The sequence below is a fragment of the Scyliorhinus canicula genome, chromosome 6 (assembly GCF_902713615.1).
Source record: "Scyliorhinus canicula chromosome 6, sScyCan1.1, whole genome shotgun sequence".
NCBI lineage: Eukaryota > Metazoa > Chordata > Chondrichthyes > Carcharhiniformes > Scyliorhinidae > Scyliorhinus > Scyliorhinus canicula.
Genome location: NC_052151.1, coordinates 23,152,348 through 23,165,113, shown reverse-complemented (window position 1 = coordinate 23,165,113; position 12,766 = coordinate 23,152,348). Strand labels below are relative to the sequence as shown.

Below are 12,766 nucleotides of genomic sequence, written 5' to 3'. Positions count from 1 at the left end.
CTTAGTGTGGCTGGCCCACAAAGCATCCTGGTTATCATTGCAGAGTCTAGTTTAGGCTGGCTGTCCCACACTTTGCAGAGCTACAAAGAAGTTTCATGCATTGTCGGCTGTGGCACATATGGAATATTAGTCTGGCGTGTTTTACAACCTTGGCAGGAATTTTAAAAAAATATGTCTGCCCTCTGGCCAAATGAATAGTCACACTGAAATTCTCCCCCTTGCCCCAAGTATCATTTCTCAAAGAGGCAAGCATTTCTTTGAAGTCGGATGGGATAAACGTGTACGGACAGAGAAAAATCTCCTGTACAAAAATTCCTGCTGACTGAACAGCACCTACAGGTGCACATATCTTGTCCCGCCTTTCTACTTTCACAAAACCCTTTCAAAATGGATGAAATAATGCTTCAGGTCCAAACCATTGTCGCTGCACAATCTCCTATTCCTTCATTGCCCATATGTGGAGATGCTGGCGTTGGACTGGGGTGGGCACACTAAGAAGTCTTACAACACCAGGTTAAAGTCCAACAGGTTTGTTTCGAACCACTAGCTTCTGGAGCACTGCTCCTTCCTCGGGTGAATGAAGAGGTGGGTTCCAGAAATACATATATAGACAAAGTCAATGATGCAAGCTGATACTTTGAATGCAAGCCTGTAAAGACTTAATTATCTGCACAGACTCACATTCAAAGTATCATCTTGCATCATTGACTTTGTTTGTAGAACCCACCTCTTCATTCACCTGAGGAAGGAGCTGCGCTCCAAAAGCTAGTGATTCCAAACAAACCTGTTGGACTTTAACCTGGTGTTGTAAGACTTCTTTCATTGCCCTTAACCTGGAACTATTCCACCTTCTCTGTGCATAAAACCCATTTCAACCTTCACAACAAATACGTCTACAATACACCGCTACATTTATTAAACAGGGCACGGGCTTGCTTCATTAATAATGTTTAGGCATTATCTGCTGTGTCTCCCTCTTGGGGAAAATGAGGACATGAGCGAGGTCATTGGGTGGGTGACTCTTGGAGAGAAATGTGAACCTCTTTGCCTCCTGCCCCTTTGAGGCCTGCGCTGCCGACCACAAAAACAAGGAAGGAAATCTGTAATTTCAAATGTGCTTTTTTAGCGCAGTGGACTAAATAGCTGGCTTGTAATGCAGAACAAGGCAGCAGTGCGGGTTCAATTCCTGTATCGGCCTCCCCGAACAGGCGCCGGAATGTGATGACTAGGGGCTTTTCACAGTGACTTCATTGAAGCCTACTTGTGATAATAAGCGATTATTATTATCCCCCCCCCCCCCCAACCTCTCTCCAGGAGATCTCCAGGTGAGAAAGAAGCAGGGTTTACCAGCCGAATTTTAAGCCTGGCTTTCTGCCGATACAGGGTCCTAACAGACTGTTTTATCATACTTTGGCTATTGCTGGCATTCAACGTGGTTCTCAACCAGGCACATACCTTTAACCTTGGCAATTGCTTTCCATGTATTTCCCTGAAAAACGTGACAGGGAATGCTCGGATTATTTAGACCCTAAGGGGCTGTGAGGGGGCGGGGGATTAGAGTTTGGTAAGAGATGCTGGTGAGTAAGAGGAGCTGATAGTATTGACAAAGCACATTTTGGTCACACTGGATGTGACAAGTCCGTTCTTCAAAATGACTAACTTCTTTCAAAGTAAAACTTTAACATTATACATATATCTATATAAGCGTTAAAAAAAAAATATTGCACAATAGAGGCCCAGTTATTTTGCTGCGGCTATCTCGTTTCTGGTAACACGTATATGTGTTCAGGTGGTCATCTGGATTTAATACTGTTTTTTGTTTACATCATATGCATTCTCTGATGTCCAAAGTGGTGGGAATCTCATTTTTGGCACAAGCTGACGACACGATTCCCACTCGGCTCCACCCGATTCCCATTCTTTTTTTTTCCCCAATGCGTGACTGGAGTCTGCCATCTCGGCTATGCTGGCAGCTCTGTGTTAGAGTCGTCAACTCTGGGAGGACATATTCTGGGAGGTTCCGGCTCCCGACAGCCCCGCCTCACACCATCGGTCTCTCTTCCTCGCGACACACCACCTTCCAGAGGCCAATTCAGCAGTGGGTCTGAAGTAAATGTGGAAAAGAAATACTGTCTTCGGCGTCCAATGATTTTCCTCCAGGACTGCTCGCAACCTTCAATTCCTGGAGACTCTGGGGTGATCCTGAAGGGTTTGACGACATAAACGTTCAGTGGAGCGACATGGGAGAGGGAGTGGGGTGCGGCAATGGGTGTTGTTGAGGTCCCACCACTTGGAGGACTGGCATGAGTCGATACCTTTATGCTTCGGACAAGAGAGTGGGCAAAAACATCAAAATGAATAAGCAACAGCAATAATAACGACAAAGCATCATGGCTTCCTTATCAGTCCCAGAGGATGACTCCCTCCAATCCCACAATGCTCTTGCTCTGCTCCTTCAGTTGTTTCAAGAGTGTCCTGCTTTGAAAAGGAAAGGCCCCAGCGGCTGGTGACAAAAGCACGGAGTGCAGGCACTTTGGAGTCTGGGCCCATTTTCCCTTCTCTGATCTCTCACAGTGGTGGGAAAAGAGTTATCAATAGAGCAAGAGAGAGGGAGAGAGAGAGAGGCGGTTTTGTTCCTGGTTGGCGGAGGAGCAAAAGGGATTGTGTCTTGTTTTTGTCTCGGCCCCTGGGCCCAAGAGTTCTTGCAGCTTGAGGGTAAATATAGAGTTCCACCGCCACCCCACATCTGTGCCTACCCACTCAGACGCCGCCGAGTGCCAGGTGTTTGTCCCAGGCCTCGTTAACAGATGCGGCCGGTCCATCAATAGTTGAGCTTAGTCACGGGCCGCTCCCTACCGCACTCCAACACCTGGTTGCCGGCCCGCTTCCGGTTACGCTTCAGCTTCGACAGGTCCTTGTCAAAGACCTCGCCTGACCGCAGGGCTGACACCAGGTCGTCAAACTCGCCGACCTCTTCCGAGACGCTGCCAGCACGTGCTTTCTTCAGGCGACGCTCCTTCTCGCGCTGCTCCTTCAACTGGAGGGCAGGGCGGGGGGAAAGGGAGACAAATACAACAAAATTAACTTTGATACGAGGTGATGGGGTTTACGAATCACAAAGAATAGAGAGTAAATGAATGTGAGTAGTCAGGGTAGCGGAATCCAGTCAAGGGATTCAGATGGTTATATGTTGAATAATGGATCCCTGGGAGTGATTACTGACTAGAATCTAATCAAGGGGCTCAGATGGTTTATATATAGAATAATGGATCCCTGGGAGTGATTATAGACTGGAATCTAATCGAGGGGTTCAGATGGTTTATGTATAGAATAATGGATACCTGGGACTGATTACAGACTGGAATCTAATCGAGGGGTTCAAATGGTTTATATATAGAATAACGGATACCTGGGAGTGATTACAGACTGGAATCTAATCGAGGGGTTCAGATGGTTTATATATAGAATAATGGATCCCTGGGAGTGATTACTGACTAGAATCTAATCAAGGGGCTCAGATGGTTTATATATAGAATAATGGATCCCTGGGAGTGATTATAGACTGGAATCTAATCGAGGGGTTCAGATGGTTTATGTATAGAATAATGGATACCTGGGACTGATTACAGACTGGAATCTAATCGAGGGGTTCAAATGGTTTATATATAGAATAACGGATACCTGGGAGTGATTACAGACTGGAATCTAATCGAGGGGTTCAGATGGTTTATATATAGAATAATGGATACCAGGGAGTGATTACAGACTGGAATCTAATCGAGTGGTTCAGATGGTTTATATATAGAATAATGGATATCTGGGAGTGATTACAGACTGGAATCTAATCGAGTGGTTCAGATGGTTTACATATAGAATAATGGATATCTGGGAGTGAATACATGTTGGAATCTAATTGAGGGGTTCAGATGGTTTATATATAGAATAATGGATACCTGGGATTGATTACAGACTGGAATCTAATCGAGGGATTCAGATGGTTTATATATAGAATAATGGATATCTGGGAGTGAATACAGATTGGAATCTAATTGAGGGGTTCAGATGGTTTATATATAGAATAATGGATACCTGGGAATGATTACAGACTGGAATCTAATCGAGGGGTTCAGATGGTTTATATATAGAATAATGGATATCTGGGAATGATTACAGACTGGAATCTAATCCAGGGGATCAGATGGTTTATATATAGAATAATGGATACCTGGGAGTGATTACAGACTGGAATCTAATCGAGTGGTTCAGATGGTTTATATATAGAATAATGGATACCTGGGAATGATTACAGACTGGAATCTAATCGAGGGGTTCAAATGGTTTATATATAGAATAATGGATACCTGGGAGTGATTACAGATTGGAATCTAATCGAGGGGTTCAGATGGTTTATATATAGAATAATGGATATCTGGGAATGATTACAGACTGGAATCTAATCGAGGGGTTCGGATATAGAAAATCGAATGGATGGGAGTGGATAACAACCAAGTGGTTAACTTTCGCTGGAATCCTGCTTTCTCCCTGTGACTGTTGGTAAAGTGAGTAACAGAAGGATGTGGTTGGTCCTGAGCCAAATAGGCCGGGGAGATCACAATTTCCGTTCCTCAATCCTGATCAACGTCTTTGACCACTCCATGATGGTGTGTGCAGAAGCAGGTGTTTGGACAGAATTGGGCCAGGCTGTAAGGAACACCATTGCTGGACAGCCTGATGTTACTTGGTATGCGGTGTCCAGGCATTTGTGTCTCCAGGAAACAGGCAGGCTCGGAATGGAAGGCATGCAGTATGGTTTGAGAAGTGGAGATTATAATTAATAATAAGAGATTGCCAGCAGTCTGTCATCGAATGGTCTGAGGCCATTGCCTGACATGACCTATATGAGGAGTCGCACTTTTAATCAGTGCCCTGGGAGCATTTCTGTTAAATGAATTAGAAGTTTGTTACTCATTGCTGGCAGAAGTTTCTCAATTCATTGTCAACTTTTTGTCTCAATTTAACTCTTCATGCACTCCACTCTCCAGTTTTCCTCCACAGGACGAGGTGAGGGTAATTCCACAATCTGTCAATCCCAGAGAGGCACATAATACTATAAATTTGGGATGAAGAAAAGAAGGACCCCCACAGTCTCCCCGGGAGACGGATCATTGGGACTGCACCTGCTAGTTCCATTTTACAAAGCTTCCATTGGATCTACTGTTATTTGTAACCGATCCACCACCTTCGAATTCACTCGCTCCACCACTGACACACAGTAGCAGCAGTGTGTTCCACCTACAAGATGCACTGCAACAACTCAGAAAGTCTCCTTCAACAGCACCATCTAAACCCTCAACCTCATCCACCTGAAATCGTCGAATTGCTAGACTGCAGAAGGAGGCAATTCGACCCATCGAGTCTTCACCAACTCTCTGAAAAAGCACCCTACCTGGGTCCTCTCCCCCACCCTAATCCCGTAACCCCACTTAACCCGCACATCTTTGGACACTAAGGGGAAATTTACCATGGCCAATCCACCAAACCTGCACATCTTTGGACTGTGGAAGGAAACCAAAGCGCCTGGAGGAAACCCATGGAGAGGCAGGGTAGCACTGTTGCTTCACAGCGCCAGGGACCCAGGTTTGATTTCCGGATTTGATCACTGTCTGTGCATATTTCCCCCGTGTCTGTGTGGGTTTCCTCTGCTTGCTCTGGTTTTCTCCCACAAGTCCCAAAAGACGGGCTTGTTAGGTGAATTGGACATTCTGAAATCTCCCTCAGTGTACCCGAACAGGCGCCGGAGTGTGGCGACTAGGTGCTTTTCACAGTAACTTCATTGTAGTGTTAATGTAAGCCGACTTGTGACACTAATAAAGAATATTATTCTGCAGACTCGGGGAGAAAGTGCAAACTCCACGCAGTCACCTGAAACCGGAATTGAACCCGGGTCCCTGGCGCTGTGAGGCAGCAGTGCTAACCACTGTGCTACTGCTCCGACATTGGAAGGAGATACATGGAAACACCACCACCTAACAGTTCTCCTTCAAGCCTGTCACTTACACTTCATCAATATCTTGGAACTCCCTCCCTAACAGCAGTGTGTGTGTATCTACACCACATGAACTGCAGCTGTTCCAGCAGACAGCTCACTGCCACCGTCTGAAATGCAATTAGGAACGGTCAATAAATGCTGAGCCTAGCAAGTGATGCCAAAATAACTAGGAGGGATTAAAAAAATGATCTTTGATATATTTCTACAAGCTTTGGGAGTGCGAGAAATGCATGTGATAGTTATTGAGTTTATACATCCTGTGACAAGTAGACTTTATTGTCACAAGTAGGCCTACATTAACACTGCAATGAAGTTACTGTGAACAGCTCCTAGTCACCACACTCCGGTGCCTGTTTGGGTACACAGCATGCCTTTCCGGACTTGTGGGAGGAAACTGGAGCACCCGGAGGCAGCCCACGGAGACACGGGGAGAACGCGAGATTCCGCACAGACATTGACTCAAGCTGGGAATGGAACCTGGGACCTGGGGCAGCACGCTAGCTCAGTGGTTAGTACAGTTGCTTCACAGCTCCAGTGTGCCAGGTTCGATTCCCGGCTTGGGTCACTGTGCAGAGTCTGCACGCTCTCCCCGTGTCTGCGTGGTTTTCCTCCGGGTGCTCCGGTTTCCTCACACAGTCCAAAGATGTGCAGGTTAGGTGGATTGACCACGATAAATTGCCCTTAGTGTCCAAAAAGGCTAGGTGGGTTTACTGGGTGGAGGTGTGGGGTGTTCCTTCCAAGGGTCGGTGCAGACTCGATGGGTTGAATGGCCTCCTTCTGCACTGTAAATTCTATGTCCATGTCTATGACCCTGGCGCTGTGAAGCAACAGCGCTAATCACTGTGCTAAGATGCTGCCCTGATCAATTAACACTGATGGCTATCTTCAGCCCATTTCTTCTTTTTTTCAAGTAATTGTGTCTGTGTGGAGTTTGCATGTTCTCGCTGTATCTGCGTGGGTTTCCTCCGGGTGCTGCAGTTTACTCCCACAATCCAAAGAGGTGCAGGTTAGCAGGATTGGCCATGCTAAATTGCCCCTAGGCGGGGTTACGGGGATAGGGTGGGGGATTGGGCCTAGGTAGGGTGCTCTTTCGGAGGGTAGGTGCTGACTGGACGGGCCAAATGACCTCCTTCTGCACTGTAGGGTTCTATTGACGGTTAATTATTTTGTTCTTAAAATATGAAATGAAAAATGAAATGAAAATCGCTTATTGTCACACGTAGGCTTCAAATGAAGTTACCGTGAAAAGCCCCTAGTCGTCACATTCCGGTGCCTGTTCGGGGAGGCGGGTACGGGAATCGAACCGTGCTGCTGGCATTGTTCTGCATTGCAAACCAGCTAGTTAGCCCCCTGTTGCTGTCACAAGGGTGCATGAAGTCTGTAGGTTTTCTTCCCCCACCCCCCCCCCCATAATCCCATAATATTAAAACTGGTCACAGACTCAATGTCACAGCTTTTCCCGAATGTTGTTCCTGTGGTTGCTCAGGGTGACGAGGTGAGGGCAGGTTAAAGGTCAGGAGAGGGGTGGGAAACGCTTCCCCATGAAATTCCAGAATAAAAACGTAATCCTCCGCGGCGTGGACTAAAATAGATAGTCTGACAGACAATGGGATGAGAGGAGCACAGAAAACACTCCGAAATCCCCAAATAAAGAGACGAAAATCAGTGCATCAGCGGCTCAGGATTTCAGGGAAAAAAATAAAACCAAAAAAAAAAGAGATGTGTAATCCTGGATTTCCCAGTAATTCCTGGGCACGAGTAGAGAACTGACAGAACGTCTGGTATTAAGGGAGCATGCAGTTCCCATGCTTTCTGTGGTATGTGGAGACCCTGGGAGTCAGTGGTTCACAGAAATCCTGGGGGAATGAGGTTAAGCCTGCTCTATCCCATCCTCGCTGCAATTCTGTCCCCCGTCCAAGAATGACTAACGAGCCCAGAGAGAATGGCGGGGAGGAGGTACGGAGGACAGGACGCAGTGGGAATGTGAAGGCTGCCAAACCTTTGGTCAGCATTGGCGACAAAAAGGACTGTGGTTTTTTTACAGATGAGATTTGAGTGCTCTGTTAGTTATGAAAGTATCTGCCATGAGGGGGGGGGGGAAGGCTATTTGACTGGCACTGGCCTGTGCTATGACTTTTTGTTCATCCTTTCATTGGATGTGGGGGTCACTGGTGGGGCCAGCATTTGATATCATCCCGAATTGCCCTTAACCTCAGTGGTTCGTTGGGCTGCTACAGAGGGGCAGTTAAGATTCAACTACATTTCTGTGGGTCAGGAGTCACATGTAGGCCAGACGAGGCCAAGACAGCAGATTTCCTTCGCGAAATGGCATCAGTGAGCCAGATGGGTGTTTGCGACAATGAAATGGTCAATGGTTTCATGGTCAGCATCAAACTTTCTTTGAAATCCGGATTTTTATTGAGTTGAAATCCCCCACGCCTGCCATACTGAGGCTGGAACCTGGGCCTGAACTCCGAGATTCTGGATTACTAGTCCAGTGCCAACACCACTGCGCCACCTCGAACATAATAAATTAACTGAATTGATTCACTTTCTGTTTGGCGTGTGAAGGGGGGTGCCATGGGGGGGGGGGGGGGGGCTATTGGGCAACAACTGGCCTGAGTGTGGGGACATGCTGCTTACAGAGGCTGTAAAATGAAGCTATCCTTTTCTGACTCCTACCTTCTATCAGGAGTAATGGGGTAGAAACTGGAACCCGCTCTCTGGCTGATGTTACCCAGTGGGAATGGAGGACGATATGGATGAATGGAGAATGGAATGGATGATGTTACCTAATGGGAATAGACCTTAACTGCACCCCCCCCCCCCCCCCCCCCCCCCCAACTGATAGACCAGTTAATTCAGTACGGATCTGTAATCAAAGCTGGGCTCAAAGGCTGTTAGATATTGGGTTTCTCCAGGCGTTCCTGCACTCAGGGGGGGGGGGGGGGGGTCTTCATGGTGATCGGGGGCCCCTAGATGGTCAGGCTCTGGGCAGGGGACAGATGCCACCTGGACACTGTGGCACTTCCAGATGAGCACCCTGGCAGTGCCACCTAGACACCCTGGCAGTGCCATCCACGTGCCACCTTGGCGGTGCTCGCTAGTGCAGGAAATCGTTAGAGGCTCAGAAATGAAGCAGAGCCCTGTTAATAGCAGGGTAGTTCTTGGTGCTGCTAGCGACAGGAAATGCCCGTCTAAACGCGCCCGACATGATACTCGGTTTCATTTCCATTAAATCGCGCCCATCATGCGGGGGATTAGTGTAGCAATTGGGTTTTTAATAACAATCAGGTTATTTTCTACCCCTCGCCCCCAATCCATACCCCCCAACCTGCCACCAGTCCAGAATTTACTGACCAGAATTTCACAAGATACCACGGTGGGATTTGAACTCTCAATCCTTTTATGTTTTCTAAAGTCTGGTGGCCAATTCAGGGTATTGAGAATTAAAGAAAATGGCGCAAAATAGAAATGTTGCATCTGGGGGAAGCTCAAAGTTGAAGAGAGGTCAATGGCGAGAAATGAGAGAAAAATTAACTATCAGAAAAAAGGTTTGGGCGGGAAAATGTCACTTATTTTGCTTGGCAAATTACCTCAATGAAGAGGTGTAATAAAGAATCACTTACAGGTACACATATACAGACACATACACTCACACAGAGAGAGACACAGAGAAACATGTCACATAGAGAAACACTAATATATATATTCATACAGAGAGAGACACACATATACAAAAACATGTCACATAGAGAAACACTAACACACATTCATACAGAGAGAGACACACACACACACACACACACACACAGAAACATACACTCAGAGAGGCACACAGAAAAACATGTACACACAGAAAAACACGTCAGCGAGAAACACAAACACACAGACACCCCCACAGACCTACACACAGAGAAACATAGAAGCACACAGAGAAACACACACACAGTCACACAGGGAAACAAAGACACACACACATACACAGTCACCCAAAAGACACACACACAAACAATCAGAAACAGATACTGACACATGTACACACAGATTTACGCGCACACAAAAACACACACAGATATACACACACAGAAACACAATTCAATCTCCTGTTCCTTTGAGTAGGTGCCTTGTAATTCTAAATTCATTAATTAAGTAAATGCTCTACATCACCAACTGCTTTCTGTCAGTGACAAACGGTAAAAAAAAATCCCTGGTAAGATAGGAAAAGGAGATTTTCTCATAATTAGGCTCTCGTGGAATAAAAACATTTGGGGAATGCTGAAGGAGGAAAGGATTTGTCAGTAAGTTGTCAACTTTGTTTGGAGTTTCAGTTAAGTATCGTTAGTTTGAACCCCATTTATATATAGAATTACTGACTGCTGGGATATTAAGATTGAGAATTACTCCAAGGAATCAGATAATGGATCACAGGAGTGAAAATACTGCAATTACTGGCTTGGAGCGCCCAAGGGTTTTTAACTATGCTCCCTTCCTGTCGCCTAAATTATTGTTTCCAATATTTAAGGGAGTTCTCCAAGCCCTGCGCTGAACTTTGTCAGGGGGCAGTCTTCAATGATATGAGTCATCGATCGGAGTACACCAGAGCTACAGTCCGGGTTTACAGAGGCCTTCGCCAGAGTGGGAACGGTTGCAGAGTTCCCAATGTCGATGTGGCAGGTTGAAGCCAGGTGGGCAGACAGCGGGATCCATGATTAAGTGGTGTTTAGAGGTGGCCTGTTGGTTCCATTCTTGCTGCCGTAGGGCCTCTGCTGTTATTCCTTGGCAAGGTGGTCTTAGCCATGGGCGTGAAGGGAGGTGAGCAGCGGGTGGATTGTTAATGTCCTTGTCTAGAGGCAGGCTTGGTTTGATGTAAACCTTCGCCAGGGGGCTTTCTGGTTGCAATTACCATCCTTACGTGAAGGAGGAAGATGTTGTTTAGGACTGGGAGCCAGAGGAGTTGAGTTGATCGCAGGGAAGAGTGGAGGTGACGTGGACCAGGAGGGCTGCCGGGAAAGTAAGCGTTTTGTTTAAATTACTTACCTGTCGACGCCAGCGGCCTTTTCTTCGCAGGGAGGAGCGGGAGCTGGAGCGGAGGTGACGTAGACCAGGAGGGCTGACGGGTAGGTAAGTGATCCTATATATTTGGGCGGCGACTATGACTATGACTGTTTCTTGATATCACGTGAGTGAATCGTACCGGTTGAAGACTGGCATCTGAGATGCTGGGGACCTCCGGAGGAGACTGAGATGGATTATCCACTCAGCACTTCGGGATGAAGACTGTTGGAAATGCCTTGTCTTTTGCACAGATGTGCTGGGCTCCTCCATCATTGAGGATGGGGATATTTGTGAGTCAAGCAATAGCCTGACATAGTCATGCTCACAGAATCATACCTTACAGACACCACTATCACCATTCCTTCTTGGGATGTGAGCGTTGCTGACAAAGTCAGCATTTGTTGCCTCAACCTGAGTGACGTTTTAAGAGTCACCCACTTTGCTGTGGATCTGGAGTCACATGTCAGCCAGACCAGGTAAGGATGGCTCATTTCCTTCCCTAAAGGACATTAGTAAACCGGGTGGGCTTTTACGACAATCGAGAATGGTTTTGTGAACATCTTTATAATTTTAATTCCAGATTTTTTACTGAATTCAAACTTCAACATCTGCGGTGGTGAGATTGGAACCCTGGTCTATAGGGCATTGCCTTGGGTGTCTGGATTTCTAATCCAGTGACAATACCACCACAACACCATCTCCCTGTATGCAAATGGTGGACTGGTGAGGGTATACACTTGGTGGACTGGTGAGGGTATACACCTGGTAGACTGGTGAGGGTATACACCTGGTAGACTGGTGAGGGTATACACCTGGTGAACTGGTGAGGATATATACACCTGGTGGACAGGTGAGGATATATACACCTGGTGGACAGGTGAGAGTCTACACCTGGTGAACTGGTGAGGATATACAGCTGGTGGACTGGTGAGGGTATACACCTGGTAGACAGGTGAGGATATACACCTAGTGGACTGGTGAGGGTATACACCTAGTGGACTGGTGAGGGTATACACCTGGTGGACAGGTGAGGGTATACACATGGTGGACTGGTGAGGGTATAAACCTGGCGGACTGGTGAGGGTATACACCTGGTGGACAGGTGAGGGTATACACATGGTGGACTGGTGAGGGTATGCACATGGTGGACTGGTGAGGATATACACCTGGTTGACTGGTGAGGGTATACACCTGGTGGACTGATGAGGATATACACATGGTTGACTGGTGAGGGTATACACATGGTGGACTGGTAAGGGTATACACCTGTGCACTGCTGAGGGTATACACATGCTGTTTATATGGTATGACAGAAGTTATGTGATGATGTTCGCACAAGAGATTATTGTCAAAAATGGGAGTGTTAAGGCAGCACGATGGCACAGTGGATAGCAATGTTGCCTCACGGCACCGAGATCCCAGGTTCGATCCCGGCTCTGGGTCACTGTCCGTGTGGAGTTTGCACATTCTCCCCGTGTTTGCGTGGGTTTCGTCCCCAGTACCCAAAGATGTGCAGGGTAGGTGGATTGGCCAGGCTAAATTGCCCCTTAATTGGAAAAAATGAATTGGGTACTCTAAATTGTTTTTTAAACAATTTTAAACAATTCTGTGCTGTACTGTTCTATGTTCTAAAAGTGGGAGTGTTTTTAATGCACTGTG

The 12,766-nt window shown here is 46.8% G+C and overlaps 1 protein-coding gene across 4 annotated transcripts in view; it reads right to left on the bottom strand.

Annotated features, from left to right (window-relative positions):
- Window positions 1-728: 728 nt before the first annotated feature.
- The window catches only part of daam2 (dishevelled associated activator of morphogenesis 2), a 370,882-nt gene continuing 358,844 nt past the window's right edge, over window positions 729-12,766 (bottom strand). For all 4 annotated transcript variants that reach the window (XM_038799044.1, XM_038799047.1, XM_038799048.1 and 1 more), the window contains one exon: window positions 729-3,037. In XM_038799044.1, the coding sequence (XP_038654972.1) occupies window positions 2,822-3,037 (216 nt within the window). In that variant the 3' untranslated portion in view covers window positions 729-2,821. The remainder of the gene's footprint in view (window positions 3,038-12,766) is intronic.